The sequence below is a fragment of the Mustela erminea genome, chromosome 1, assembly GCF_009829155.1.
Source record: "Mustela erminea isolate mMusErm1 chromosome 1, mMusErm1.Pri, whole genome shotgun sequence".
Taxonomy (NCBI): Eukaryota; Metazoa; Chordata; class Mammalia; order Carnivora; family Mustelidae; genus Mustela; species Mustela erminea.
This window is the reverse complement of record NC_045614.1, coordinates 208,406,441-208,432,019: the sequence shown is the minus strand read 5'-3', so window position 1 is coordinate 208,432,019 and position 25,579 is coordinate 208,406,441. Positions and strand designations below refer to the sequence as shown.

The 25,579-nt window shown below is 40.7% G+C and overlaps 1 protein-coding gene across 3 annotated transcripts in view; it reads left to right on the top strand.

Annotated features, from left to right (window-relative positions):
- The first annotated feature begins 8,979 nt into the window (after positions 1 to 8,979).
- Positions 8,980 to 25,579, top strand: part of PAXBP1 (PAX3 and PAX7 binding protein 1) — a 33,904-nt gene continuing 17,304 nt past the window's right edge. The window contains exons 1-8 of one of the 3 annotated variants that reach the window (XM_032353836.1): positions 8,980 to 9,476; positions 10,921 to 11,049; positions 15,501 to 15,695; positions 16,753 to 16,974; positions 17,532 to 17,635; positions 18,997 to 19,214; positions 19,743 to 19,932; positions 23,586 to 23,709. In XM_032353836.1, coding sequence (XP_032209727.1) covers positions 9,125 to 9,476; positions 10,921 to 11,049; positions 15,501 to 15,695; positions 16,753 to 16,974; positions 17,532 to 17,635; positions 18,997 to 19,214; positions 19,743 to 19,932; positions 23,586 to 23,709 — 1,534 coding nt within the window. In that variant the 5' untranslated portion in view covers positions 8,980 to 9,124. The remainder of the gene's footprint in view (positions 9,477 to 10,920; positions 11,050 to 15,500; positions 15,696 to 16,752; positions 16,975 to 17,531; positions 17,636 to 18,996; positions 19,215 to 19,742; positions 19,933 to 23,585; positions 23,710 to 25,579) is intronic. The other 2 variants (XM_032353824.1, XM_032353831.1) reach the window with 2 other exon arrangements.

The window sequence follows — 25,579 nt, the reverse complement described above, 5'->3', positions numbered from 1 at the left end:
TCAACACCCAAAAAACCCGAAAGAATCCAATCAAGAAATGGGCAAAAGACATGAATAGAAATTTCTCAAAAAAAAAAAAAAAAAAAAGACATACAAATAGCTAACAGACACATGAAAAAAATGCTCAACATCACTTATCATCAGGGAAATAAAAATGAAAACCACAATGAGATACCACCTCACACCAGTCAGAATGACTAAAATTAACAAGTCAGGAAGCAACAGGTGTTGGCGAGGATGCAGAGAAAGGGAAACCCTCTTACACTGTTGGGAATGTGAGCTGATGCAGCCACTCTGGAAAATAGTATGAAGTTTCCTTAAAAGGTTAAAAATAGAGGGGCCCCTGGGTGGCTCAGTGGGTTAAAGCGTCTGCCTTCAGCTCAGGTCATGATCCCAGAGTCCTGGGATCCAGCCCCACATCGGGCTCTCTGCTCAGCAGGGAGCCTACTTCCTCCTCTCTCTCTGCCTGCCTCTCTGCCTACTTGTGAATTTCTGTCTGTCAAATAAATAAATAAAATCTTTAAAAAAAAAAAAAAAGTTAAAAATAGAGTTATCCAGGAATTGTTCTACTGGGTATTTAACCCACAGATACAAACACAGTGATTCGAAAGGGCACATGTAGCACAATATTTATAGCAGCAATGTCCACAATAGCCAAACTATGCAAAGAGCTCAGACGTCCATGAACAGATGAATGGAGAGAGAAGGCGTGGTATATGTATATAACGGAATATGACTCAGTCATCAAAAAGAATGAAATGCTGCCATTTGCAACAATGTGAACAGAACTAGAGGGTATTGGGCTAAGCGAAGTAAGTCAAAGACAAAACCATATGATTTGACTTTAGGTGGATTTTAAGAAACAAAACCGATGAACATAGGGGAAGGGAAGAAAAAAATAAAATAAGATGAAAACAAAGAGGGAGGCAAACCTCTAAGAGACTCTTTTTTTTTTAAGATTTTATTTGTTTATTTGACAGACAGAGATGACAAGTAAACAGAGAGGCAGGCAGAGAGAGAGGGAAGCAGGCGCCCCACTGAGCAGAACGCCCAATGCGGGACTCGATTCCAGGACCCTGAGATCATGATCTGAGCCAAAGGCAGCGGCTTAACCCGCTGAGCCACCCAGGCGCCCTAAGAGACTCTTAATTATAGGAAACAAACTGAGGGTTGCTGGAGGGGCAGCGAGTAGAGGGATGGGGTAACTGGGTGATGGGATTTAAGGACAGCACTTGATGTAATGACCACCGGCTGTTAAATGCAATTGATAAATCACTAAAGTCTACCCCAAAACTACTACTACTCTATATGTGAACCAACTTGAATTTCAATCTTGAAAGAAAAAAAAAAGTTGTATAAATTGCACAGATAAAATTAATATTACTACAGAATTAAAATAACTTTTATTTTGCTAGAATTCTTTGGTCCTAGGGTTCTTTGATTCTAACTAATGGAAATGTGAAGTATTTAAAGCAGACACACCCACAAAATAAAACAAGCTCAACAGCAGCAAAACCAAAAAGAAATTTACTCTAAGGATTCTGGGGGCATCTCATGGAGCCCACAGATAGGAGTGCAGTCCTGCTTCAAGAAGCGTTGAGAACAAGAGCCAGGAAAGACCCAGGAACCCCACATGCTATTTTGTCTTTTGATTTTTAGCACATCTGCTTCATTCTTCTGCTACAGACTAGTTTTCTCAGCGTTTGAATTGACATGGTAATTTATGGCTTCCCTTGGGCTCCTGAGTTCATTGCAATTCTAAGCCATAAGCAGGGACTCATTGTCTTAGTTTCAAGTGCAAAATCTTGGGAGAATCTGATTGGCTTACCTTGGACCAAGAGCCCATCTTTGCCAATCAGTACTAAGTAACCTGGTTTCCAGCTATCATTGGGTGGAGAGCGCCTTTCTCTCTACTGGAGGCACTTCCTAAAGGCCAATGGGGAGCTATCTATTACTGCTTTAAGAATACATCTACTAGGGGTGCCTGGGTGGCTCAGTGGGTTAAGCCTCTGCCTCTGGCTCAGGCCACGATCTTAGAGTCCTAGGATTGAGCCCCCAGTGGTGTAGGGCTCTCTGATCAGCGGGGAGCCTGCTTCTCCCTCTCTCTGTGTGCCTGCTTGTGCTTGCTCTCTCTCTCTCTCTCTCTCTCTGTCAAGTTAAAAAAAAAAAAAAAAAAAAAAAAAAACCTCATCTACCCAGGAATTTATAACAAATGTATTGCAATCTTGTTTTGAGAATAAAGGAATGTAAGCTGTAGAAAACGTACTTTATATCAACAAAGGATGAAATATTTATCACTAATTAAATAAACAGATAATGTGCAGTACCATTCAGTCAACAATATTTATTACCAGTTGTGTACGAGGTGCCATAATAGGTGCTGTGAAGATAGCAGTGAACAAAACATCAAATCTCTTCTCCCATGAAGCTTACATTTTACTTTAAGATAATGCAGAACTGCCTTCAGCAAGGCAAGCTCTAAAGATATTTAAATAATTGAATGATTTTTCCAGAGTAGAATTATGGTTATGGTTATGGTTTTAGAAAATAAAGAAAAATCCCTAGATTGGGTATTCCTAGACTATGAGATTCACCTGCCAGATACAATTTTTAGGGCAACTCCTTTGGGTCCACTCCCTCCTCAGGAGTTTTGTACTATCACTTTGCTATCCCTTAATAAACCTTGCTTTAAAAAAATAAAAAACAAATAATAAAATTTCTAGGTAAAATAAAAAATTTAGGATTATTCATGGCTTTTACTTTTACTTTGCCAAAAACGAATGCAAACACACATACACACACTATCGTATAACATCATCATTGTTTCACGGAAGGAAAGAGATCTTAGTATCTTAATATGGAAAGAGAAAGACAATCGCAGAATAAACGAACATTCCCCCCCCCCCCCCCAGGAAAGGACATCTGGCTACTCTACACAGACAATTTACTGTTCTCATTTGGCAGCTGACTAGGGAAAACTTTTCACAGGTTCATAGACTTGCATTTCATAACCATTGTTCTAGACTACAGAGTCTAATACTGAGTCAGCAAACAAATCGAAACTGGTTTGCCTGTTTTATCTTAATTTATGGGTCAATTAATCCATTCAAACTCACAATTCAGTGGGAAAAAAAAATCAGAATTATTGCCTGGAAAAAATGACTTTTAAAAAGAACTGAACTAACTTACTGATTCAAACAAAATGACTGATGTAACAGTTCCATGTAAGCAGTTTCTGTTTTCCCAGAACACTAACCACCTTCCAATATTAAATGGTAATGACATACTATATGCAATAAACAAATTAGTCTGTTTAACACTTAAAGCACAAAAGCATTTTATAAAATCATCAGTTTGGATAATATATGGGCTGACAGGCAACCAAAGCAGCTAGTTCAGTTTTAGGAATTCAATTTCCACAAGATCTATAACCTCTATAAAAGGAACTTTGGCTTGCTTGCATAGCAAAACAACTTTCAAGTGTTTAACTTTGCCCTTTAATTATCTGAATAGGTAGACTGTCAAACTTATAAATATATTCATTGTTAATCACTATCTTGGCTGATGTTAAAATGACATGTCCTCCTTTCTATCGGTATTCAGCCACCATTTTTACAGTGGAAGATCTTTTTGAAATTTTAAGCCAAGATATTAACATATTCTCCTCTGGACCTTATGTTTGTTACCTCTAACCCTAATCATATTACTGCAAATCTGTCTCTTGGCTCAGGTGTCTAGAGGCTGATCAGGCACAATTTGAATCTTCTGTGATGGGAAGTGGAGTTCAATTTCACCAATGAAACACTGTCAGAATCAGAACTTAAATCAATGCTGAGTAGCCAGAATATAAGAACTTAGAGTAATGAGAACAGAATGAGAGTGAGATGTTGCTAACTTTTTCTATTAACTGGAAGAAAATGTTACAGAGGATGCTTTTAGTCTAGATCAACTTTCGAGTTTCCAAAAGTGGGTCCTGACTGGGCAGATCTCAAATTCAAACAAAGAAAGCCAGAGAAAATAAGGCAGATGTGAATGACATAGAAATTCTTGGTGGGCTTGGGATCTTCTGCTTCAACTTGGAACTTAAATCTTAAATGCAATTTTGACAGGATGGTGTGGACAAAAGGGCACTCTCATATTTGCTGGTAAGAGTACAAGTTAGCATGTTGTGCCCAAGTTTCGTACCCTGAGAGACCACCAAGGAGCCAACACCAATGCAATCACACGAGGGTTTATTCAGCAAGCTTAAGCTTGGGTCCAAGCATACCTGGCACAGTGGAGTAGGGACTTGAACCCTGAACCAGATTACAGTCAGAGTTTTTAAAGACAGAGTAGAGGTGGACTCAGCAGTTGATGACTGGGCCACGACTGCTCGCCCTATGTTCCTGTTTTTCTGGCATGATTTATTACAATATTAAGCTATCCTATTCCTGATTGGTCTTTGGTATGGCCTGTTGTTTTTGAAAACTTTGGTCAGTCTTCCTGGAACCAGGAGTCATTTACTGGTCACGGAGACCTAAGAAGGCTGCCGGAGCCAAGATGGCTGCACTTATGTCAAGGCTAGACTTGAGGTGGGTACAGCCTCGTTTTTCTTGGTCTCCACATTTCCCCCTCTCAAAGGAACCTAAGGAAGGACCCAATCATGGGTCCAAGCTGGCCTCAGTAACAAGGTCCAGTGGTTGGTACTGCTGTCTGAGTACCATGAGTTGAACTGTACTGACTCTGTCTTTGACAAAAGTAACTAACCTATTGATAATGCAGGGCCCGAAGGTAAGGAGGAGAAAGAGGATCTTGTGGGAAGGGGTCTGGACGGAAGTGATCATATGTACATTAGAGATGTTACTGGATGCAGATGATATGGTGGGTACTGGGGAGGGCGGCGGAGGGGGGATAGGAGTTATCTGAGTTTTGGACGGTGCTAATACAGGGTTTGGGCCTAGGTTAACCTGGTTATTCTGGGCCAAGAGTCTCAGGGTGAATAGTGTACGTGGGTCCTGATAACCAAGTCTTACTACATCATAGATTCTTAAGCCCCAAGTAAGTCCTACCTGCCACCTTGTATCTAGTTTGCCAGCTTCTGTGAATTTTAGGGTGATCAGATTACTGGTTTCAGAGTTCTGCGATGCGTGGTTTCTTTTAAGAGTAATTAAGTCATCTTTGTAGGGGGCCATCCACCAAATTTCGCCAGTGGAGACACAGCTCTGGCTGGCACAGTAAAAGTGAGAGAAGTCCCCACACTGTCTTGCCCAGTTTCCTGTAAGGTGTCCCGGGCAAACATAAAAATGCCCCTTGTATAGTTGGCTTCTCAATCCATGGAGATGGGTATTCCCAAGTATTTTTGTTAGGTCAAGAGTAAGGTCATGGAACCATGCCTGTTGTGGGGCAATTTTTGAAAGGGAATATACAACCTCTGCTGTAGAAACATGTATTACCTGCCATGTTAGGTTAAGTGGTTGGTGGGGATTGGCCCTGGCGTGAGGAGGACATAGCATAAGTAACATTAGTGGGGTAAGTGAGAACAGCGCAGTCTTAGCTTTAGGGGATTGTCCTTGTTGGGCTGACTTTTCCATTCTGGAACAAAGTCCTTGAGAACAGCGTGTGGGTCAGCTGGCTGGACGTGGGTGTAGTGGACCCAGGGAGTAATCCCGTCGACCTCAAGAGCGGTGGGAGTGGTCAGGATCACGATGTAGGGTCCCTTCCAGAGCGGTTGAAGTGTCTGGTGTTGGTGTCTCCGGAAGTACACCCAGTCACCCGGTCGATATGGATGAGGGTCCGGGGGTGGCCCAGTCTCGTAAAGGGCCCTCAGCTTAGGCCACACCTGTTCATGGGTTCATTGTAACATTTGGAGGGAGAAAAGGAGTCAGTGATCATCAAACTCAGCAAGCACCTCAGGTTTTAAATTGGGAATAATAGGTGGAGGAATACCGAACATGATCTCGAAGGGAGTAAGTCCCATCTTATATGGGGAGTTTCATACCCTATATAGGCCGAAGGGGAAGAGAGTCACCCAGTCCCCGCCAGTCTCCAGGGCTAATTTAGTGAAGGTCTACTTTAATGTTCTGTTCATCCTCTCTACCTGTCCTGAGCTTTGGGGTCTATATGCACAATGTAATTTCCAATCTGCCCCAAGTACTAGTGCCACTCCCTGTGTTACCTTAGAGAGGAATCCGGGTCTGTTGTCTGATCCAATCTTAACAGGAAAACCACACCTTGGTAGGATATCTTCCAGCAGTTTCTTGGTCACAGTCTGGGCTGTTTCATATTTGGTGGGAAATGCCTCTGTCCATCCTGAAAAAGTATCTGCAAACACTAGCAAATACCTGTATCCATATTTTCCAGGTTTTACCTCAGTGAAGTCCACGTCCCAGTAGGCTCCTGGGCGGTCCCCCGGGAGCTGGGTGCCAGGGTTAGATCCATGGGCGGTGGCATTAGTTCATTGTCATGCGTGGCAGCTTGCCACAATCTGTTTAATCTTTGATCGGGAGTCTTTGATGGTGATCTTTACATGTTGCACCAAGTCTTCCATTTTTTTGTTCCCATGTGGGTACTTTTATGCATTTTGGATAGGACTCACCATCCCAGTTCCTCTGGTAGGATTAATGCTGCAATCTGCAGCTCTCCACCAGCCATGTGAGCATTGTGTCCCGGGCAGACGCCTGACCCATTGTAAGTCTGCCTCAGTGTAATTGGGGTTGTCTGGCATGTCGGTGTTCCCAGATCAGGCAGTGTGGTCACTAAGACATGGTCCACTGAAAGAGCTGCCTCTTTTGCTTTTAAGTCAGCCAGTCGGTTTCTCCTGGCCACTGGCATATCTGCTTTTTGGTGTCCTGGACAATGGATAATGGCCAGTGCCTTAGGCAGCCAGAGGGCCCTCAGGAGCTCAAGGATTTCTACCTTGTTTTAAATAGTCTTTCCTTTTGCTGTTTAGAGCCCTCTTTCCCTATAAATGGCTCCATGAATACGGGCTGTGGCAAAGGCCTACCTGCTATCAGTTTAGATGTTTATCCGCTAGCCTGCTCCCATTGTTAGTGCCTTGGTTAGTGCAATCAGTCCATTGGGCAGATGTTGACCCAGGTACTGCTTGGAATTCCTACAGGTAAAAATGCAGATTGGAGCTCCCAGAAAGTATGCACGCAAACAGGAAAACGAGTGCACTCGCCAGCCATCGCAGGAACCTCCGGGTCGGGGTCCTGGGGGTCTCTCAGATCTCAGTGGAACCTCCAAATGTTGTGCCCAAGTTTTGTACCCAAGAGACCACCAAGGAGCCAATACTGATGCACTCACACGAGGGTTTATCCAGCAAGCTTAAGCTTGGGTCCAAGCATACCTGACACAGCGGAGTAGGGACTTGGACCCCGACCCAGATTACAGTCAGAGTTTCTAAAGGCGGAGTAGGGTGGACTCAGCAGTAGGTGATTGGGCCATGACTGCTGGCCCTATGTTCTTGTTTTTCTGGCATGATTTATTACAACGTTAAGCTATCCTATTCCTGATTTGTCTTTGTTTTTTTTTGTTTTCAAAACCTTTGGTCAGTCTTCCAGGAACCAGGGGTCATTTACCCATCACGGAGACCTAAGATGGCTGCAGGGGCCAAGATGGCTGCACTTCTGTCAAGGCTAGACTTGAGATAGGTACAGCCTTGTTTTTCTTGGCCTCCACAAGCATAGATTCTATAAAGCACAATTTAGAATTAGCAAAAATATAAATGCACACGTTTGGATCTAGTACTTCCAATTCTGTTTCATTCTCCAGGTGTGAAAAGCATTTTCCAAAGCTTTTCACTGTGGCATTGAATATTACAGCAAGATGGGAAATAACCTTAATATCAACTTTTATGGGGCTGGTTTAATAAATCATGGTACATTCCAACAATAGACCGGTAGGCCGCTGGGTAAAAGGAAAGCCAACTTTATGTATGGACATACACCGAACTCCAATTTACGTTCAACTAAAAACACAGTTTACATATGCATAAAAAGGTAATTCATAAAGATACACTTATTTGCTTTTATGTTCATGGAGTATCTCGGGGGGATTTTAATTCCTGCGTTACTGGAAAGCTTCTGGGGAGGGGTGGGCTCTTTTCACTACAGGAAGGCCCTTGGTAACCTTTTGGATTTTGAGACATGAAAACGAATTCACATATACGCCCGCACGTGCAGGAAAAGGCCTCAAGTCTGTTGATAGGAAGGGCAAGGCTGTGAGTTCGACCGCACGGTCCGGTACCGGAGGGGGCCTTGCCCGCTTGGACCGTGACGGCGGCGACGTCTGTGACGCAAGGCTGAAGTGCGCCACAACCAGTCCCACTCCGGCAAGCCCATGTCCCTTCCGTTTCTGAAATTAGCTGGGTTTCCGAACTGCTCGCAGACCTGGCATTCTTTCCCAAACGCTGAAACACTTTGGCTTTGCGCATAACCGAGAAAGGGGCCGACACACCAGGCCAGGTAACTAATTGATCATAAATGGGATTCAATGCTTTTCAAAGTGCTTTGCAGCTCCAAAGATACAGAAATACGAAGTGTGACCCAAGAGAATTCGTAATTATTACCACAGCACAAGTCAACTTGGTTTGGGGTAGACCATCCACCCTGGGACCCTATTTTGACTCTCCTAACCTGGTTTCTCTTTCTGGCTCCTCCCCCACCCCGTCCCTCTCTACTTTTCAACCCTCCTCCTCCCCCTCCCTTCTCTCCTCCTCCTCCCGCTCTCTTTGCCCCGCCCAGACCTTGGCGGGAGGTTTCCTCTCCTGACTGACTACTCTGCGTAAGAGCGGAAGACGCACTGCAGCACCGTGGGCCGCGGGTCAACCGAGCCTACTCTCTCCTCTCCGTCTCTATGATCCTCTTTGTGACCAGTCGGATTGCCCCGGATTCCCAGAGTTCCGTGCAAACAGTCCTCCACGCCGACAGAGGACAGCGCAAAAAGCTGACGTTCTCGCGAGAGGGACGGAGATCTCTCCACGTAGGGAGGGTGCGAGCGCATGCGCGCTCGTTGGTGCGCGGTAGACTGAGGGAAGACGGGACCCGGCTGGCGCCCCAGAGTGCGCGCGTGCGCCGTCGCGAGCTTGCCGCCGCCGGGGCCGCGGTGTGGGAGCGGGTGTGAGACCGCCGTGCGAGCCGCGGGAATGTTCCGAAAGGCCCGGCGAGTGAACGTGCGCAAGCGGAATGACTCGGAGGAGGAGGAGCGAGAGCGCGATGAGGAGCAGGAGCCGCCACCGTTGCTGCCGCCGCCGGGCACCGGCGAAGAACCGGGCTCTGGCGGCGGCGGCGGCGGCGACAGGGCCCCTGGGGGGGAGTCGCTGCAGGGCCCCGGGCTGCTGCCGCCTTCCGCGCTGACCCCAGGCTCCGGGGCTGAGGCCGGGGGCTGCTTCCCCGGCGGCGCGGAGCCCGGCAATGGGCTGAAGCCGCGCAAGAGGCCGCGAGAGAACAAAGAGGTACCCCGCGCCAGCCTGCTCAGCTTCCAGGACGAGGAGGAAGGTAACCGCCGCGCTTCGGACCCCAGACCCCAGCATCCCTACCCTGGGCCCCCACTTTTAGTCCCCGCATTCCCTGGACGCCCAGCCCCCGCAGCCCGGAACAGAGCCCCTTCGCGCCCGACCTGCTGCACATCTTTCCCCGCCTCCGGCCTTCTGCTCCTGGCGGAGGACGCGTTCCCGCGCCACCGCCAGCCTTTTCTTAACAACCGCCTCCTCCTCACCGTCCTCCTGTGCATTTCCTGCTCTGAGGGCCAGGAGCTCAGATCCGTCGTTCTGAGTTTGTCAAATGGGAATAAAGTGCCCCCTGTCCTGCTTTTTTCCTGGCGGGTGTGTTTCAGGGTGAACTTGAGTTGGATCCCCTGTCTGCTCGTGGCACGGTCTGAGTCCTCTGCAGGTCACTGTGTCCACGCCTCTGGGGGGATCTGTCCACACATCCTTGACCAAGAAGGCTGGGTTTGTAAAGAGGAATCCTAAATCTGGGGACAGAATCCCCGGAGCTGAAGCTCTGGCTGTGAGTGACCTTGGGCCAGCCCCTTGCAGACGCCGAGCCTCAATTTATCCATGAAAATAAGGGGTACAGATGTACCGCTTTCCTCGCATTGATTTTTGGACAATGAAGAGAGACGGCGTAATAGAGATTGAAAGCAATTTATCCAGTCGGGTGCAAGAGGCTAGGTTGCAGTGGATTTGGATTTCTGATTATATATGAGCCTTAAATCTAACTTCCCGAACAGTTGCATGTGTATGTAACCCAGTTAAGTGCATGTTACAAAAAAAGAGAGACTTTTGGATATCTCACTTGTATCTTGATGCAAGATTCTCTCATCTTTCCAGGAAGGCGGGCCTTTCTGTTTCTCTTTGGCCTTCTGTTATTTCTTATTTGTTTGAGAGGACCACCCCCAGATTTTTTTTTTTTTTATGATGATGCAGAAACTATTCGGTAAAGTGTTTGCATTTGACTTTAAAATTTTCAAATCAGAGACGGTGGATACTTACCAAAACTTAATTTTGAAAAGTGCTTTGCTCTCAGCTTAGTCTTGAAATATGTCATGTTGTGATGGTTATAGATTTACTCAGACTTGACAGCTCTCTTACCCAGCATCTTTTGACTTTGGATATTTTTTTTTCTTATAATAAAGTGATTAAGTGCTTTTTCAGTGTTTTTGTTTTTCTACTGAGGAAGACAATAGGACATAGGAAAATTTTGTGTAGTCACAAGTGCCTTTCAGAAAGTTTCAAATTTGCATTATATAGGTTAATTTATGAAGTGGACAACAGCTTTTGAGAGTCTGTGACAGATTTGGAATAATTTCAAATTATGTAATGCTTTGGGGTGTATGAGTATCCATTTGGTGAATGCAAAAAGCACATTAAGACCATATGAAAGTTAGATGGGAAGATACTGTCTGAAATGGTTGCTACAGACTTCATTTAATTTTTCTTAGAAAACGAAGAAGTTTTCAAAGTGAAGAAATCAAGTTACAGCAAAAAGATAGTAAAGTTACTTAAGAAAGAATATAAAGAAGATCTTGAAAAATCAAAGATTAAAACAGAACTCAACTCATCAACAGACAGTAAGTACCAAACTAATAGGATTCATTTGAAATAACAAAATGAAAGCTCTTTTCACAGGGATTGATTGTTTTTGCTGTATATATCATGAGTTTGTTCAGTTGATTCTGCTGTTGTCAAAGGTCCAGATTGAGTATTGATACAGTTCTGTTATTTAATTCTAATACAGGTAAATGCTATTTCTTACTCTCTCTCTTTCTTTCTTTCTTTCTTTCTTTCTTTCTTTCTTTCTTTCTTTTTTGTCAGGGGTGGGGGTAAGCACAAGTAGCGGGGAGAAGCAGGCTTCCCTGTTGAGCAAGGAGCCTGATGTGGGACCCGATCCCAGAAGCCTGGGATCATGACCTGAGCCGAAGGCAGATGCTTAACCAACTGAGCCACCCAGGCATCCCAGTAAATGCATTTTTTAAAAAGACAGAGTCCTTGCCATCGGAAAGTTTCTGCTGTAACACCTGAATCTTCCTCCAATTTTCCTGCTAGTGTTCAGACTGCTATTAACCAGAGAAAGGAAGTTTCCCACTTAAGCCTGAGACCCAGATTTATTCTGGTTTAAGATAGTATTGTGTAAGTTCCTGTACTTGGATTTTATAGAGACAGATGTTCAGTTCTTTGGTGGTATTTCCGCAGTTAGTTTAATTCTTGCAGAACTTTGAGGAACACCCTTGTTTTTGTTTTAAGATTTTATTTATTTCTCAGAGAGAGAGAGCACAAGCAGGCAGAGTGGCAGGTAGAGGCAGAGAGAGAAGCAGGCTCCCTGTGAGCAAGGAGCCCGATGCAGGACTTGAACCCAGGGCCCTGGGATCATGACCTGAGCCGAAGGCAGCTGCTCAACCAACTGAGCCACCCAGGTGTCCCTGAACACCCTTGTTTTAATGTTTCTTGATAATACTTTCTCATTCAGCAGCCCTATCAGATATGTGGATGACGACTCCTCAGTGTGAGGCTCCTGCCTACATTGTACAGACATTTCTCAACACCCTTTCACAACTGAAGCTTAACAGTTTTAAGACATTATTTGTCTTGGAGGGAAGTGGATCCATTATAATATCCTGTGGTCTGAGTTATTCTCATGTATATGTCTTAGGGCAACCTTTTTATTCTGTGGAATTAAGGATAGAATTATTATTTCATGGGTTCTCAGCCTCAGGCTTAATGTGAAAAAGTATGTCATTATATCTCAAATTTACAGTCTAATTTTGGAGACAGCATCACTTAAATGTATAATTGGACCCAGTGTTTGGCAAAATGTCCAACGAATGGTTTAAAGAGGAACTGCTTTTTTTTTTTTTTTTAGAGTCAGGAGAAGGAATGTCATATATAAAGTAGAATACGAAAGTGGATTTTTTTTTTTCCCAAAGATTTTATTTATTTATTTTTTTGGCAGAGAGAGATCACAAGTAGGCAGAGAGGCAGGCAGAGAGAGAGAGAGAGGAGGAAGCAGGCTCCCTGCCGAGCAGAGAGCCCGATGTAGGACTCGATCCCAAAACCCTGAGATCATTACCCGAGCTGAAGGCGGAGGCTTAACCCACTGAGCCACCCAGATGCCCCATGAAAGTGGATTTTTGATCATTTAAATTCCAAAAGATGGAAGAGGGAAGATGATGGGTGTATTACCATATTTTAAAGTGACTGAGTTAAGAGCAAGTACATCTGTCAGGTCAAAGTGGATGATTTATAGAGGAAGTAGAGGTTTAGGGTTAAAGGTACGTTGTTGACAGATTATGAAGGATGTTTAGTATCCAGTAAGGGGTTTAGAGTTGCTGTTGGGTGGCTTGCCAAGATGGTGACATGATAAATGCCTTTTGAAACTTTAACCTGGTATTAACATGCAGAATGGATTGGCACAAGGAGAGATTGGAGGCCTAAAACAGTTTTAAAATCAAGGGCCGGTTTTGATCCATTAATAGTGTGTTTAAAAAGGTCTTAGTTGAGTGACACTGAGGCTTTTCCTGACTCAATGGGAAATTTTGGATGAGTTAAAGCTGTTCACTTATGGGTGTGGGAGAAGAAAGAAAGGATTATTTGAAAGAAAGGATTATTTGAAAAACATTCCAAGGGAAAAATCGGGTAGGCTTGATATATACTTTAGCTGTTGGATTTAAAAGAAACAGACTCTGAACTTTTGTGACACAGTGACAGAGAAAAATGCTGTATTATATATAGAAATAGGGAAGGCAGGTAGGAAGAGGAGTATTTTTAGGGGAACCAATTATTTCAGAGTCTAGGAAACTGCTTTTTTTCCCAAATCTTTTGAAAACCCAACTGCATGCAATATAATAGCGCAGATAAGGTCAGGAGAATTGAGAAAGGAGCACTTAGAAATTGAAGCGAGTCTGGAATTTATGAGCTCTTCTGTGACCTGTGACCTTTGTCTGTGACAGAGACTTCTACCTTTAATAAGCGTACACACAGAGAAGAGGATTTACTAAATAAAATCATAAAGGCCAAAAAAGAGATAGGAAAAGTTTCGAGATGATGATGCTCATTTGTATGAAAAAGTACCAGAAAAGTCAGAAAGAAAGGACCAAGGAGAGGCCATAGGTAGTGTTGCTATTGTTTTTTTTCTGGAGGAGGGTGTTTGGCAGAAGAGACAAGTCTGCTAGCCAAGCTCTATCTGTTTGGATGAAGGAACATCTTTTGCTAAAGGGCTCAACAATACTGTATGAATTCGTTGTAGCTTCAGTCATTGGGTTAGCTGTTATGGGAGCTTGGACTGAAAGAAATCAAAGGCTATTTGCCCAGGTTGAGGCACAAGTTGGTGAAGTAGAAGGCAGCACACTGCTTTCTAGAAGTTTGTCAGAGAGAGAAGTAGAGGAGAGTCACCAGAGGGACCATTGGGATCAAAGAGAAGTTTTTTGATAAGGAGAAACCTGTGTTTGTAGACAGAAGAAAGACAAGGAAGAGCCTAATCAAGTTTAAGGTAAAGAGAATGTTCATGGGAATAAGTTTCCTGATTTGGTAGTAGAAGAAATTGAGGGTCCTTTGAGAGCCTAGAGAAAGGTTATTTAGTATCTCTTTACAAAGACATCTTGAAGGATAATAAATGTCCACTAACAAAAATTCAACTGTAACCACGTTGTGCACCTGTATGGGTTTGATCATAAAATGTATTTGCTTGGTCTTTTAAAATATGCAGAAATCATTATCTGAACATATATGACCTTTAACAGTTCTGTTAAAAGCCATTGATTTAGTTTGGGTTTAGAGTAGAAGGAAATGGGTTGTTTTTGATTCCCATCTAACCGTATCAGTCTGATAAGGTGAATTTTTAAATCTCACAGCATCAGAATGCACTTCAGAAGGAAGGCTTTGGCTAATGAGGTAGGATGGTAGATGAGGAAACTGGGGAGCCTAAGGCATAATGACCTAAATCTTAGTAAAGTATAAAGTGTTGTGGGGAAGTGGTATTATCCCTTCGATTACTATTGAGGGGAATGGAATATGGTTTGAAAAGAATAGAGAATCTTTGAAATGCTTTTTGGGAGTGGAATATAACTAGGGAAACAAGAGAAGAATATCATATTTAGAATAAACTTGTACTATTTCATTATATTCTTTGTGTCTGTTGTGTGCAAGGTTCAGTGCCCGAGGTGCAAAACACTTTGATTTTCTTGATTTTTGCCTGCAATTGACGGTGCAGTAGGATTATTTAGTTACAAGGATGTAAAGCACCGTACAGTTACAGTGATGCCTCCTGGACTGCAGTGGCAGGAAAGCAGTGTTACAACTCGTCTTGTGAAAGGCCTCAGAATTAGGGAGCATGCTGTCCATATGGTAGAATATGGCACTCCTGCAGCCCCCTTCCGGGTTTACATGTGGTGGTTTTTAGTGCCACCTGGTCTCTGACTTGCTTCGCTGTCTCAGTTCCAGGTTCCCGGAAAGAGAATTAGGTTGTCTCTGTTTTGGTCACAAAACATGCTTGAACATTCACTCACAGCAGTGGGGTCAGAGTTAGATTGTATAAACGTGGCTTTTGGGTCTTACCCCTTCAGGTGGTGGATGACAAATGGTTGTGAATGATGAAGATAATCCTGAAGTATTCATTACAGAGAGGTGTATGTGGTCCATAAACACTGTTCTTGATAGAAAGCTGCCTCAAAGGGGCTTAGAGTTTAATGAAATGCTGATACTAAGTGAAATAGTGCTTCAAAGAGGTATGAACAGTTACCAGTGGGAGTTTAGAGGAAGAAACAGTTAATTTTGATAAATTTAATAAAATTTTGATTAAATGAACTCAAACCGAAATTGAGCAGAACCGCCAATGTACCCCTTTGACTCCTGTATTACTTTTACTTCCCAATTAATGCCTATTATTGGATATTTCCTTTTCATACATTAGTGGTTTGACTTTTTTATAAATAATTAAAATAGTTTAAACTGAGACAAATTAAGCCTATAAACAAATAAAATAGTGCCTACTTAATCTATACATTCTATTTTAAATATATTTTAATAGCTTTTTTCACAAATGTAGGTGAACCACCTTTGGACAAATCAGGACATGTTAAGGACACCAGTCAAGAGGATGGGCTGATCATCAGTGAACACGGTGAAGATGAAATGGATATGGAAAGTGAGAAGGAGGAAGAAAAGCCGAAAGCTGGTGGAGCCTTTTCAAACGCTTTATCTTCTTTGAATGTTCTCCGTCCAGGTGTGTATTTGCAGATACTTTTCAGAAATGAAGGAAGCCCCCGAGGAGGGGCCATGTGGAAAGATGGTGAAAGAAGGCGTTAGCTAAGTGGCATTTCCTATGACGCTCCTGTTGGAAGCCCAGGTGTTTCCTTTTGCAAATAAAGTGAAAGAACTAGAAACTTCCCAGTTTTTCTAGGTTCATTCTCAGGCACTTTTGTTAATCAGAGCAAATGTGGGGCTTAAAGTAAATGGATAGATGGGACTAAAATTTTTTCTTTTTTTAATGTATTTCAGATTTAGACTTAAACTTAATTTTTAGAAATCTACTAAAAGCAAAAGTAATTGCTATTAGTGTTATGCCCCCACACTCTTCCTTTTACTTCTAAGAAATAGTTCACAAATCTCTTTACCGGGTGACCAGTTTCCCAATAAAAGTGTGTAGCGTGGGAGGAGCAGCGTAGTAAATTAAGATACGTTTATATGATGGGAAGTTCCAAAGCTATTAAAATAACATTAGACAAGTAACGAAGCATTAATTTTTACTATAGGTGAAAGGTCAGTTTGATTATGTAGTAGGTTATGCTTTATCTTGTCCATGAATATTGTTAGGCCTTTAAAAATTGTATTTATGCCGAACAACATGGAAAAAACATACTCTGCTTTAATATGAGGCAAAATTAAGTACAGAGTGATGTATTCGTGGGCACCGTTTTTATTGTTTGCTTTCTAGTTCAGTAATATGATTTGATTACTTTTATTTCTGAAAAATGAAAAAAAGTCACAGTTAAAGTTGCTGTGGTGGATTTTCCCTTCCCTTCTTTCTCATACGTATTGCCATTACATATATATATTTTAGTGTTCTTATAGCAACTTCTAGTTTCCATTTAACCTAAATTCAAAGTAAATTAGTTGGACTATAGGCACAGTTTGGGAAGGGGGCACCAGCAACTAACATTAGACCATCCCTACAACAGGGTTCTCTTGGTGAGAATATTTTACCCCTCATATTTTCAAGAAACTAGAAATGTTACGCCTTAATATCTCCGTCTTTCATAATCCTTGCCATATGTTTGCAGGAGAAATTCCCGATGCAGCTTTTATACATGCTGCAAGGAAGAAGCGTCAAATGGCCCGAGAATTAGGAGATTTCACTCCTCATGACAATGAGCCTGGTAAAGGCCGCCTTGTTAGAGAAGACGAGAATGATGCCAGCGATGATGAAGATGATGATGAGAAGCGCCGCATAGTTTTTTCTGTGAAGGAAAAGTCACAAAGACAAAAAATCGCTGAGGAAATAGGTAACTTGATTTAATAAGATAATAGGCCTGTTGCATTGCTGTTGAATATGATTTGCTATTAAATAGAGTCAAACAAAGTACCCACATTGACTTAACTATGTTTAATGTTTGAGGACTGTTTTTGCTTGGGTACAAGTGTCTTACTGGAATTTTTTTGAAGCCAAAGCACGGTTGTGATAGTGAATGTTTATTGAGCACTTCCTGAGTAGGCAGTGTTGTGTTACGGGGCACTTTACATGCATAAATTTATGTAATCAGCTTAACATTCTTTAGAGGCTTTCAGGTTTTGTTCTTCTCTTTGTCGATTTGATGTCAAGCTCACAGATTAGGAGACCCTCCTAAAGTTTTAAGATTATGTAATACTTATCCTTTTGCTTCAAGGGATACCCTTGGCTAAGACAAAGTCAGGAGTATCAAAGGAGAGGAGCTCATGATTGACGTTTTAGGGAGACTGAATGAATACCAGTGGTTTGCCTAATCTTTGCGAAGTGTCAGGATAGCATCTCTTCCCTCCCTGCTTTTCTGATATTTAATTTTCTTCACTGCCATGACTGCAGGCATCGAGGGGAGTGATGATGATGCCTTAGTAACTGGAGAACAAGATGAAGAGCTCAGCCGATGGGAACAGGAGCAAATAAGAAAAGGAATTAATATCCCTCAGGTAAGAGCTGCAGGATTTCACTTCAAAAATTAAAAAGTAAAGGGAAAACCTTTATTGCCTGTTTTGTTGAGTTAAAAACGTATTGCACCGTTGAACTGAATCTTTGACATTCATTCAACTAATGTAATTAAGAAAATCACATAACGTTAAATTCCAATAAGCTTTTAAAAGAAACTGTATTACTTTTTGCTTTTTATAGCCAGAATGATGGAAAAATTGGGGCCCCAATTTTTGGCTTAGAGGATTAAGCCTCTGCCTTTGGCTCAGTCATGATCTCAAAGTCCTGGGATCCAGCCCTATGTCGGGAACTCTGCTCAGCGGGGCCTGCTTCCCCCCTCTCTCTCTGCCTGCCTCTCTGCTACTTGTGATTTCTCTCTCTGTCAAATAAATAAATAAAATCTTAAAAAAAAAAAAAAGAAAAAGAATGATGGAAAGATTTCTGGTTTTGTACATCAGTGTTTCTCAGAGTGGCCCTTCAACCACTAGCAGCAGCTGGGAGTTTGTTAGAAATGGCAAATTCTCACCCTCTTGAGATCAGTGAATGAGAAAGGGGTGGGGGGGTGGCACAGCCGCCACTCCCAGGTCATCCTGATGCACACTGAACTTGAGAACCACTGTTCACATGAAATCTTTCTTTTCTGTAGAGCTTATTATTTCTGACTTTAGAAATTATTTTGTGGAAGATGGAGTTCTCTGTGATACAAAAACTTAAATGTAGATGAAAAGTCTATTCCTTAATAGTTATAACAATTTGCTTTATAGAATTAAGTAGAACAGTGGAAATGTTGCATAAATGTAAACTATTTTTGTTACCGGTGTTTTGACAGAATTTTGTGCATGTTTGGCTTACATTAAGAAAATAGGGTACTTAGATGGCATTCTCTAGTATCTGCTATCTATTTATTCTCTTCTTACAACAAGTCATTTGTTCTCTTCCATTGATAACATGGTGGCCTTGGATTATTCTTTATGTCCCTTTCAACTCTAAACTTCTTTGATATCATGTTTTCCTGAAAATTATTAGAAATGAGTCTAGTCAGGGTTTTGAAGCCGTGGGGAGTGGGAGGTTGGGGGAGCCAGGTGGTGGGTATTATGGAGGGTACGTATTGCATGGAGCACTGGGTGTGGTGCGTAAACAATGAATTCTGTTACACTGAAAAGAAATTTAAAAAAAGAAAGAAATGAATCTGGTCATCCCATTAGAGTTAGGATGTTCATCCGGCCCTACCTTTAATTGATTCTGAAGAGTTCTGCAACTATTTATTTTAATTAACATAGTATTTGGAAAATGGTATAATTTTTGCTGTTTTTTTTTTTTTTTTTTTAACCCCAATTCACATTTATCCCATTTCTTTTTCTAGGTTCAATCAAGTCAGCCCACTGAAGTGAATATGTACTACCAGAACACTTACCAGACGATGCCTTACGGTTCCTCCTATGGCATTCCTTATAGTTACACTGCCTACGGATCATCTGATGCCAAATCTCAAAAAACAGATAATACAGTCCCTTTCAAAACTCCCAGTAATGAGATGACTCCCGTTACTATTGATTTGGTAAAGAAACAGCTTAAAGACAGGTAGGGCAGATCAACTTCTTAAAGACCTGTCCTCTAGCTTTCTGTTCCCTCAGGCAACATGTAGTCTGGGGTAGCAGATGCAGAATATCGGCAAAGAAGATTCACTGGCCCATCTTCAAAAGCTAAACAGAAGATGACTTCATACTTTGTTCTGCTACCTTCTTGGATTACTTCTGTGGAAGCCTCGAAAAGTTATAAAAAATGCCACTCCATGATCTTGTTGAAGACAGTTCTGAGTTCGTACCTCTTGGACTCTGAAAAGTGTAGTCAAGATATGGGGGGAAAAGCAAAACAGATTTTGGTTAGCACACCAAATAACTTTATATGAAGTCTGTAAACTGCTTTTTTTTTCTTTTTCTTTTTCTTTTTCTTTTTGACAAAAAAGCAGTACAGATGAAAAGATGGCACTCCCAAATATTTTTAAATTCTAATAGTGGAACTAAGTGCATTATTATAATATTGCAAGAGTCCTGACAGCATAGATTTTTGGATGTAAATGTGTTATATTTATCCTTTTGTGTTCTTAAGGTTGGACTCCATGAAAGAACTGCACAAAACAAATCGACAGCAGCATGAGAAACATCTGCAAAGCCGAGTGGACTCTACCAGGGCTATTGAAAGATTAGAAGGGTCTTCTGGGGGTATTGGTGAACGGTATAAATTTTTGCAAGAAATGCGAGGGTATGTCCAAGACTTGCTTGAGTGTTTCAGTGAAAAGGTAAGAATGCAAAAATATTAATCTCTTTGACTAAGGCAAAATTAGGGAGGTCTAGACGACCTTGTTTAGATCTTTTCTGTATTTCTCACAAGTGTACACTGAACTGAGCTCTAGAAGTGATGAAAAGCCATGCTTCATTTCCTTCATTAGCAACACTCTATCTTGGGGGTGGCAAAACAGTGCCTTTGCTGAAAACAAAAAAGAGAAAGCGTATCTAAATAAGACTTTGGCAAGTTGTGCTTAATATACTGGTAGATTTGGCCTGCCCTGAAAAATTGGAATATAAGGGACTCTGGTGGAATTTTCTTTTTTACGGTTTAGGTCTAAACTTCTTTTTAAACTGTTTCTACAGATTATTCCAAATAGGCATGAAGTCGCAAAATTTTATTAGTTTTTTTTTTTCTTTTAACTCTAAATAAAGTTGGTCACCATTGCTGCTAAGAGTTTTTAATCTAAATAAGCCTATGCTTCGTGCATTTCAGGAACTATAACATTGGTCATAATTTCTTTGAAGGCCTCATTTCTTCCAAGTTTGTTTTTTGTTTCTTTGTATGCTAGTCACTTGGAGTAGTTTTTTGCATTCTACTATACTGGTTATTTGCATTTTTAAAATTAGCTGTACATAGGATCCTCTTCTCAAATGACCTCTTAATTGATTTTTCTTTTTTAAGATCAATGTATTTGGTGCATTGGTTTATTAAGCATTTGTAAACTTAAAGAAAAATTAACATCCTTGAATATCCTATCTCTAAACTTCCAAGTGATTTAGAATTAGAAGGCACATTTTCCCCTTTTTCTTGGCTGTGTGGGTTAGCATAGAATCTGTAAGCATAGTATGTTTGAAGGAGCATTTTGTCATCTCTTCTTATTACTTCAATACCCTAAAGCCAAAGACTCACAAAAGAACACTGCTAGCCTGTCTTCCTCCTGGGTCTTGATGGTTCTAGACAGTCTGTGGTCTGATGTAGGCTGAGATAGCATTCACCGGGTCTTATCTGTAGCATTTATCACATTCTTGTCTTACCACCTGATTTCTGGACAAGCAACTATAGTCTGAGCAATGATATCCCTTGTGGCAGATCACTGGCTTAGGGTGACAAGTGCAAAGGTGGGAAAAAACCTAGGTTTGACTCTGCAGGGGGCTAGAGTCAAGGTGGGAAGTAGACATAGGTGACAGACATAGGTGACACATAGGTGTCAGAGCTGGTGGTTGTGTCCTTCCTATTAATAAAGTCCTTTTGAGCCCAGCGGAAATGGTGGGAGTCTAACAACTTTTTGTGGCTGGAGAAAGGATCTTTGTCTTAAACCATACTTTGTAAGTGAGGTTTGTCCCTGTGGAGTTTTTTCCTGGAAGTAGATGAGCCTCTGCTTTAGAACTTGGTCAACTTAAATAGTTGTAACTGTAAGCTTAACTCTTAAAAATTGATGGTAATGTGATCAACTAGATTATGTCATTCTTGAACTAAAGAGACTACTAGAACGCCTAGTTCATATAATTTTTTAATTGCTGTTTTAGAAATAAGTAGTATATACTTTATTGATCGTGATCAGTTACCACGTTCCTAGAGAAATCACTTCAGATGTGCTAATGTGGTTTCAGAGTCACTTACAGGGTAGATAATCCTTTCTTTTAAGGATGAGTATTTTATTTCATTTTGACATTTTCATATGCATTGAGTTTTATTAAGAGACTGCTTCTAAGTTGATATTGTCATATATTGTCGCCTTGGAAATATTTAAGAATAATTAGATACATGTGAATATTCATTTTATACTATAAAAATTTGTTAAGGCCATAGGAAGATAATTTTTTTGTTTTTTTTTCTCTTTTGTTATGAAAGTTTAAGTAGTTTTGAATTGAGATTTTTTAATTATTTAAAGATCATTTTAACTTTCCATTGTTTTGTTTCCCTGTAGTGCATCTTCCCTCTTGTGTTCGTCACCTTAAATTTGGTCTTGAAATAAAATTAGTCAAGAACAGTTTTGAGTTTGGAGAGGGTAAAGAAATTGTCATGGTGCATACTCTTGAGACAAAATCAATAATGTTAAAAAACATGAGAGAGAGCTGAAAAATGTGTTTGAAGGTTTTTATTCTCAGAATTTTCTCAGCTTTGTTGAAAGGCATTCCAGTTACCGAAACAGAAAATTTACATTATCAGAATTTTTAACTGTAAATTGAATAACTCTGTCTGATGCAACCTTAGGTGTGTAGCTCTCACAGTAGAGGAATGTTAATAATCTCCAGGACTGAAAGAATGCACCTTAGATATATAGGTACATTTACTTTTCATCCTGTTTGGTGTGAAAAAAATAAGGGGGTGGAGAAGTGTAAGTCCAGTAATACAGCACTAAATGCTTAAAAAAAAAAAAAAAAAGTTACTCATTGTAAATTTTAAAGATAGAGCCTGTGGGCCCAGCTGTCTAAGATAATCAGTGCAGATTTGGGGACATTGTTGCCCATGGTGTGGCATATTAGAGATTAAAATAACTCCATCAGTTTGATCTTTCTGTGAACATTTGCTACTTTTTCAACAGAATCATGCAAGTGTATAAAATTGCTTTTATTACAGACATCTTTGAATTCCACCTACCTTTTTTTATTTTCCATTTGCAGTCTGTTCAGTTCAGGAAGCTGCTATAACACTTGGTGCCAGTGTTCCCAAACTCTAAATAATGTGTTTTCCATTTGCACTAACCATCAGGAAACTAGAATTTCTGGTTTCCTCAGGTATGTGTAGTGGTTGTTAGTGTTTTGTGAAAGTTTCATAGCATTTGGTTTATAAGATAAGATATTGATAAAGAAAGTTTTCTGTTTTTTTTTTTTTTCTTTTTAAGTGAGGTTTCCTTCTCTAAGCTTTTGTACTCTGTATGAACCGAGTGAATGCTTAGCTGTGGGTATTAACCTGGAAAAATTCATTGACTTTGTAAACTGATAACTCATGTGATGAATTTTATTATTTCATTACAAAATATAGAAAAATTTAAATATTTACTAGCTTTCTGAGTTTGAGATATTGATACTAGGTTAGTGAAAGCTGGAAATGTTGCCTCACTGCTGTAAGTGAATGCAGTTCAAGTTTAAGAATGTGTAGTAAAGCTACAGTGTAGTGTGACATTCCTACATTACTGTTAAGGTACTTGGCACGTACATGTGGCAGAGCAGTTTAAGTGTCCAGAATTGGGCAGTTAGCAGACTCCCATTCTTACCTGCTCATGGAGCCCTTGCCTTTTTTTTGGTACTGCACCGCAATAATGGTTTATTTTAAGCTACAGAAATTCTGAGGTAGATCATGCCGCTGGAAAACTAAAAATGGACTTTAAAAGACTTGCAAGTACTTTATTCTGAAAGAAAAGCACTACAGTTTTTGACATTTCTTTACTTGCTCTCTTTACTAATACTGAAGTGTTAAGTTTCCTAACCAAACTTTTACTCCAATAACTAGGCACTGGACATTATAACTGTATATATGGATTAAAAGAAGAGATGTTTCCCAAACATCGTAGAACTGAATTGCAGTTTGTGTCCCATTGGGAGTTCATGATTGTTCTGTCCATAGAGAGTACTTTTTCAGAAATCCGGAAATAGTGTGGAACCCTCAACTAAGTAAGCAACTGAGGAGTTTGGTGTTACGGAGTGTGTTGTATTTTTACAGGTGCCACTGATTAATGAACTTGAATCAGCAATACATCAGCTGTACAAACAGCGAGCTTCCCGCCTTGTCCAAAGACGACAAGATGATATTAAAGATGAATCTTCGGAGTTTTCAAGCCATTCAAGTCAGTCCATCTTGAAGGTTTTTATTATTCATTAAACAACCTTGTTTACTTAGTGCAGCCTAATTGAAAATTAGAGAGCTTAGCTTTTTTTTTTTTTTCTTTAAAGAAACACATTTCCTTGCTCTTGTGTCAGGTAGTTCTAAAAGTTACAGCAGCATGTCCTTGGATTGTGTTTAAGAAAATAGAGTGTTGCAAAGGAGTTCAAAAACGGGCACTGATATTCTATCAATCTTATTCTTCTGTGGACATATTTTTTCACTCTTCAGAGTATAGAGAAGATAAGAGCACTATTATATCTTAAAACCACTATCATTTGACCCCATTTGATCCCCCCCACCACCATTTTCATCCTGTTCATAGCACTGATACAAATGCTATTGTTGATCACAGTGAAAGATTCTGAGTTTGGGGACAAGGAAAATACTGAGAGGGGGTTTTAATGACATAACAAATGATACAGCTCCAAGATTAGGGGATTTTGAGCTTTACGTCTTGGAGAAAAGCAAATTTTTTTTTTTTTTTATTCTTTAGTTTGCCTTTTATACTGGGTTTGTTTGTTTTTTAATAAGTCTGTTGCCTCCAGTTCTTAAAATTTTAATGTAAAAATTCAAAAATTTGGTTTATATTCCTTCCATTAAGAGATGTGCTATGGAAAACCAAAATTAATTGGAAATCTCTCATTAAATAGTTTAGCTGAGATTCTTTAACCACAAGTTTTAAACCTTTTAATTCCATTTTTCCATTGTGCTCCATATTCTTGGGTGCTCTGCTAGGGATTTTCCCAGCCTGGATTTCATGTGGCTTCTTTTGTCATCTCTTTGTTCCCTGTGTCAGCAGTTCTAAATGAGGTGTACATAAGCATTACCTGTAATATTAATTTAAAATGCAGGTTTCTTGGTCCTGTCCCCAGAGATTTTTGCTAGGTCTTGGATGGTGACCAGTATCTTCTTGTTGAACAGTCCAAGGGCCTTAGTGTTACTCTTTTTGAAAACCTTGCTTTGTCACACAGGGTGTCCCCTAAATTAGATGTTGGATCTTTGAGAAGGCATCCTGTGTGCAGGATGGGTTTTGGACCATTGTAAAGAGGTGATAATATGGCCCTTGGAGCTGAGTGAGACTCAGACCTGAGACACATGAATGGCTTTGTCCTTTTTCTTTTGCCACACAAACTTAAATTGGTTTACTGCCGTATTGGGCACCTAGATGACTAACGCAGGCCTTCCAGATCAGTTTAGATCCTGGCAGAACCAGATTTCTGAGGCAGATTACAGGTAACCTATGAAAGGAAATTAATTCCTTTTTAAATTGAACGGTTTGTATGAGCTGTGCATCTCATCAAATACCTTTTCCTGCCTGTTATCTGTTCTTTATAATTTGAAGCTATTTATTTACATGATATTGGAAGTAAAGGTTGAATGATATATGTTAATTAGACTGAGAGTTGGAAAGAAATTGAAAAGTAATGAGAAAGAGAAAAATACTGCCTTGGAGGGGAATATTCATTGTTAAATGTTGGAGGAAAATTAAATAGGACACTGAAGTTAATTACTTCCATTTCTGATCTTTTTTTAAAGAAACCAAAAACCCTGCATTTCATCTGTTGAGATTTGTGAACTTCCCACAGTTACTGCATGTAGTTCTTAGGTGAAGGAGGCTATCCCTCGAGTCATCTACTCTCATATCTCCATAATATACTATAGAATCTTACAAACATTGAGATGTTTTAAGTATTTATTATAGCAGTGAACATTCCTAAAATATCTCTTGAATGAAGGATACCCCATAAAGAGACAGGAATCGTTTCTATAGTTTGGGACTTGAACTGATTGACCTGTGGTGTGTGAACTCTTTTGAGGTACAACAGGGGCAT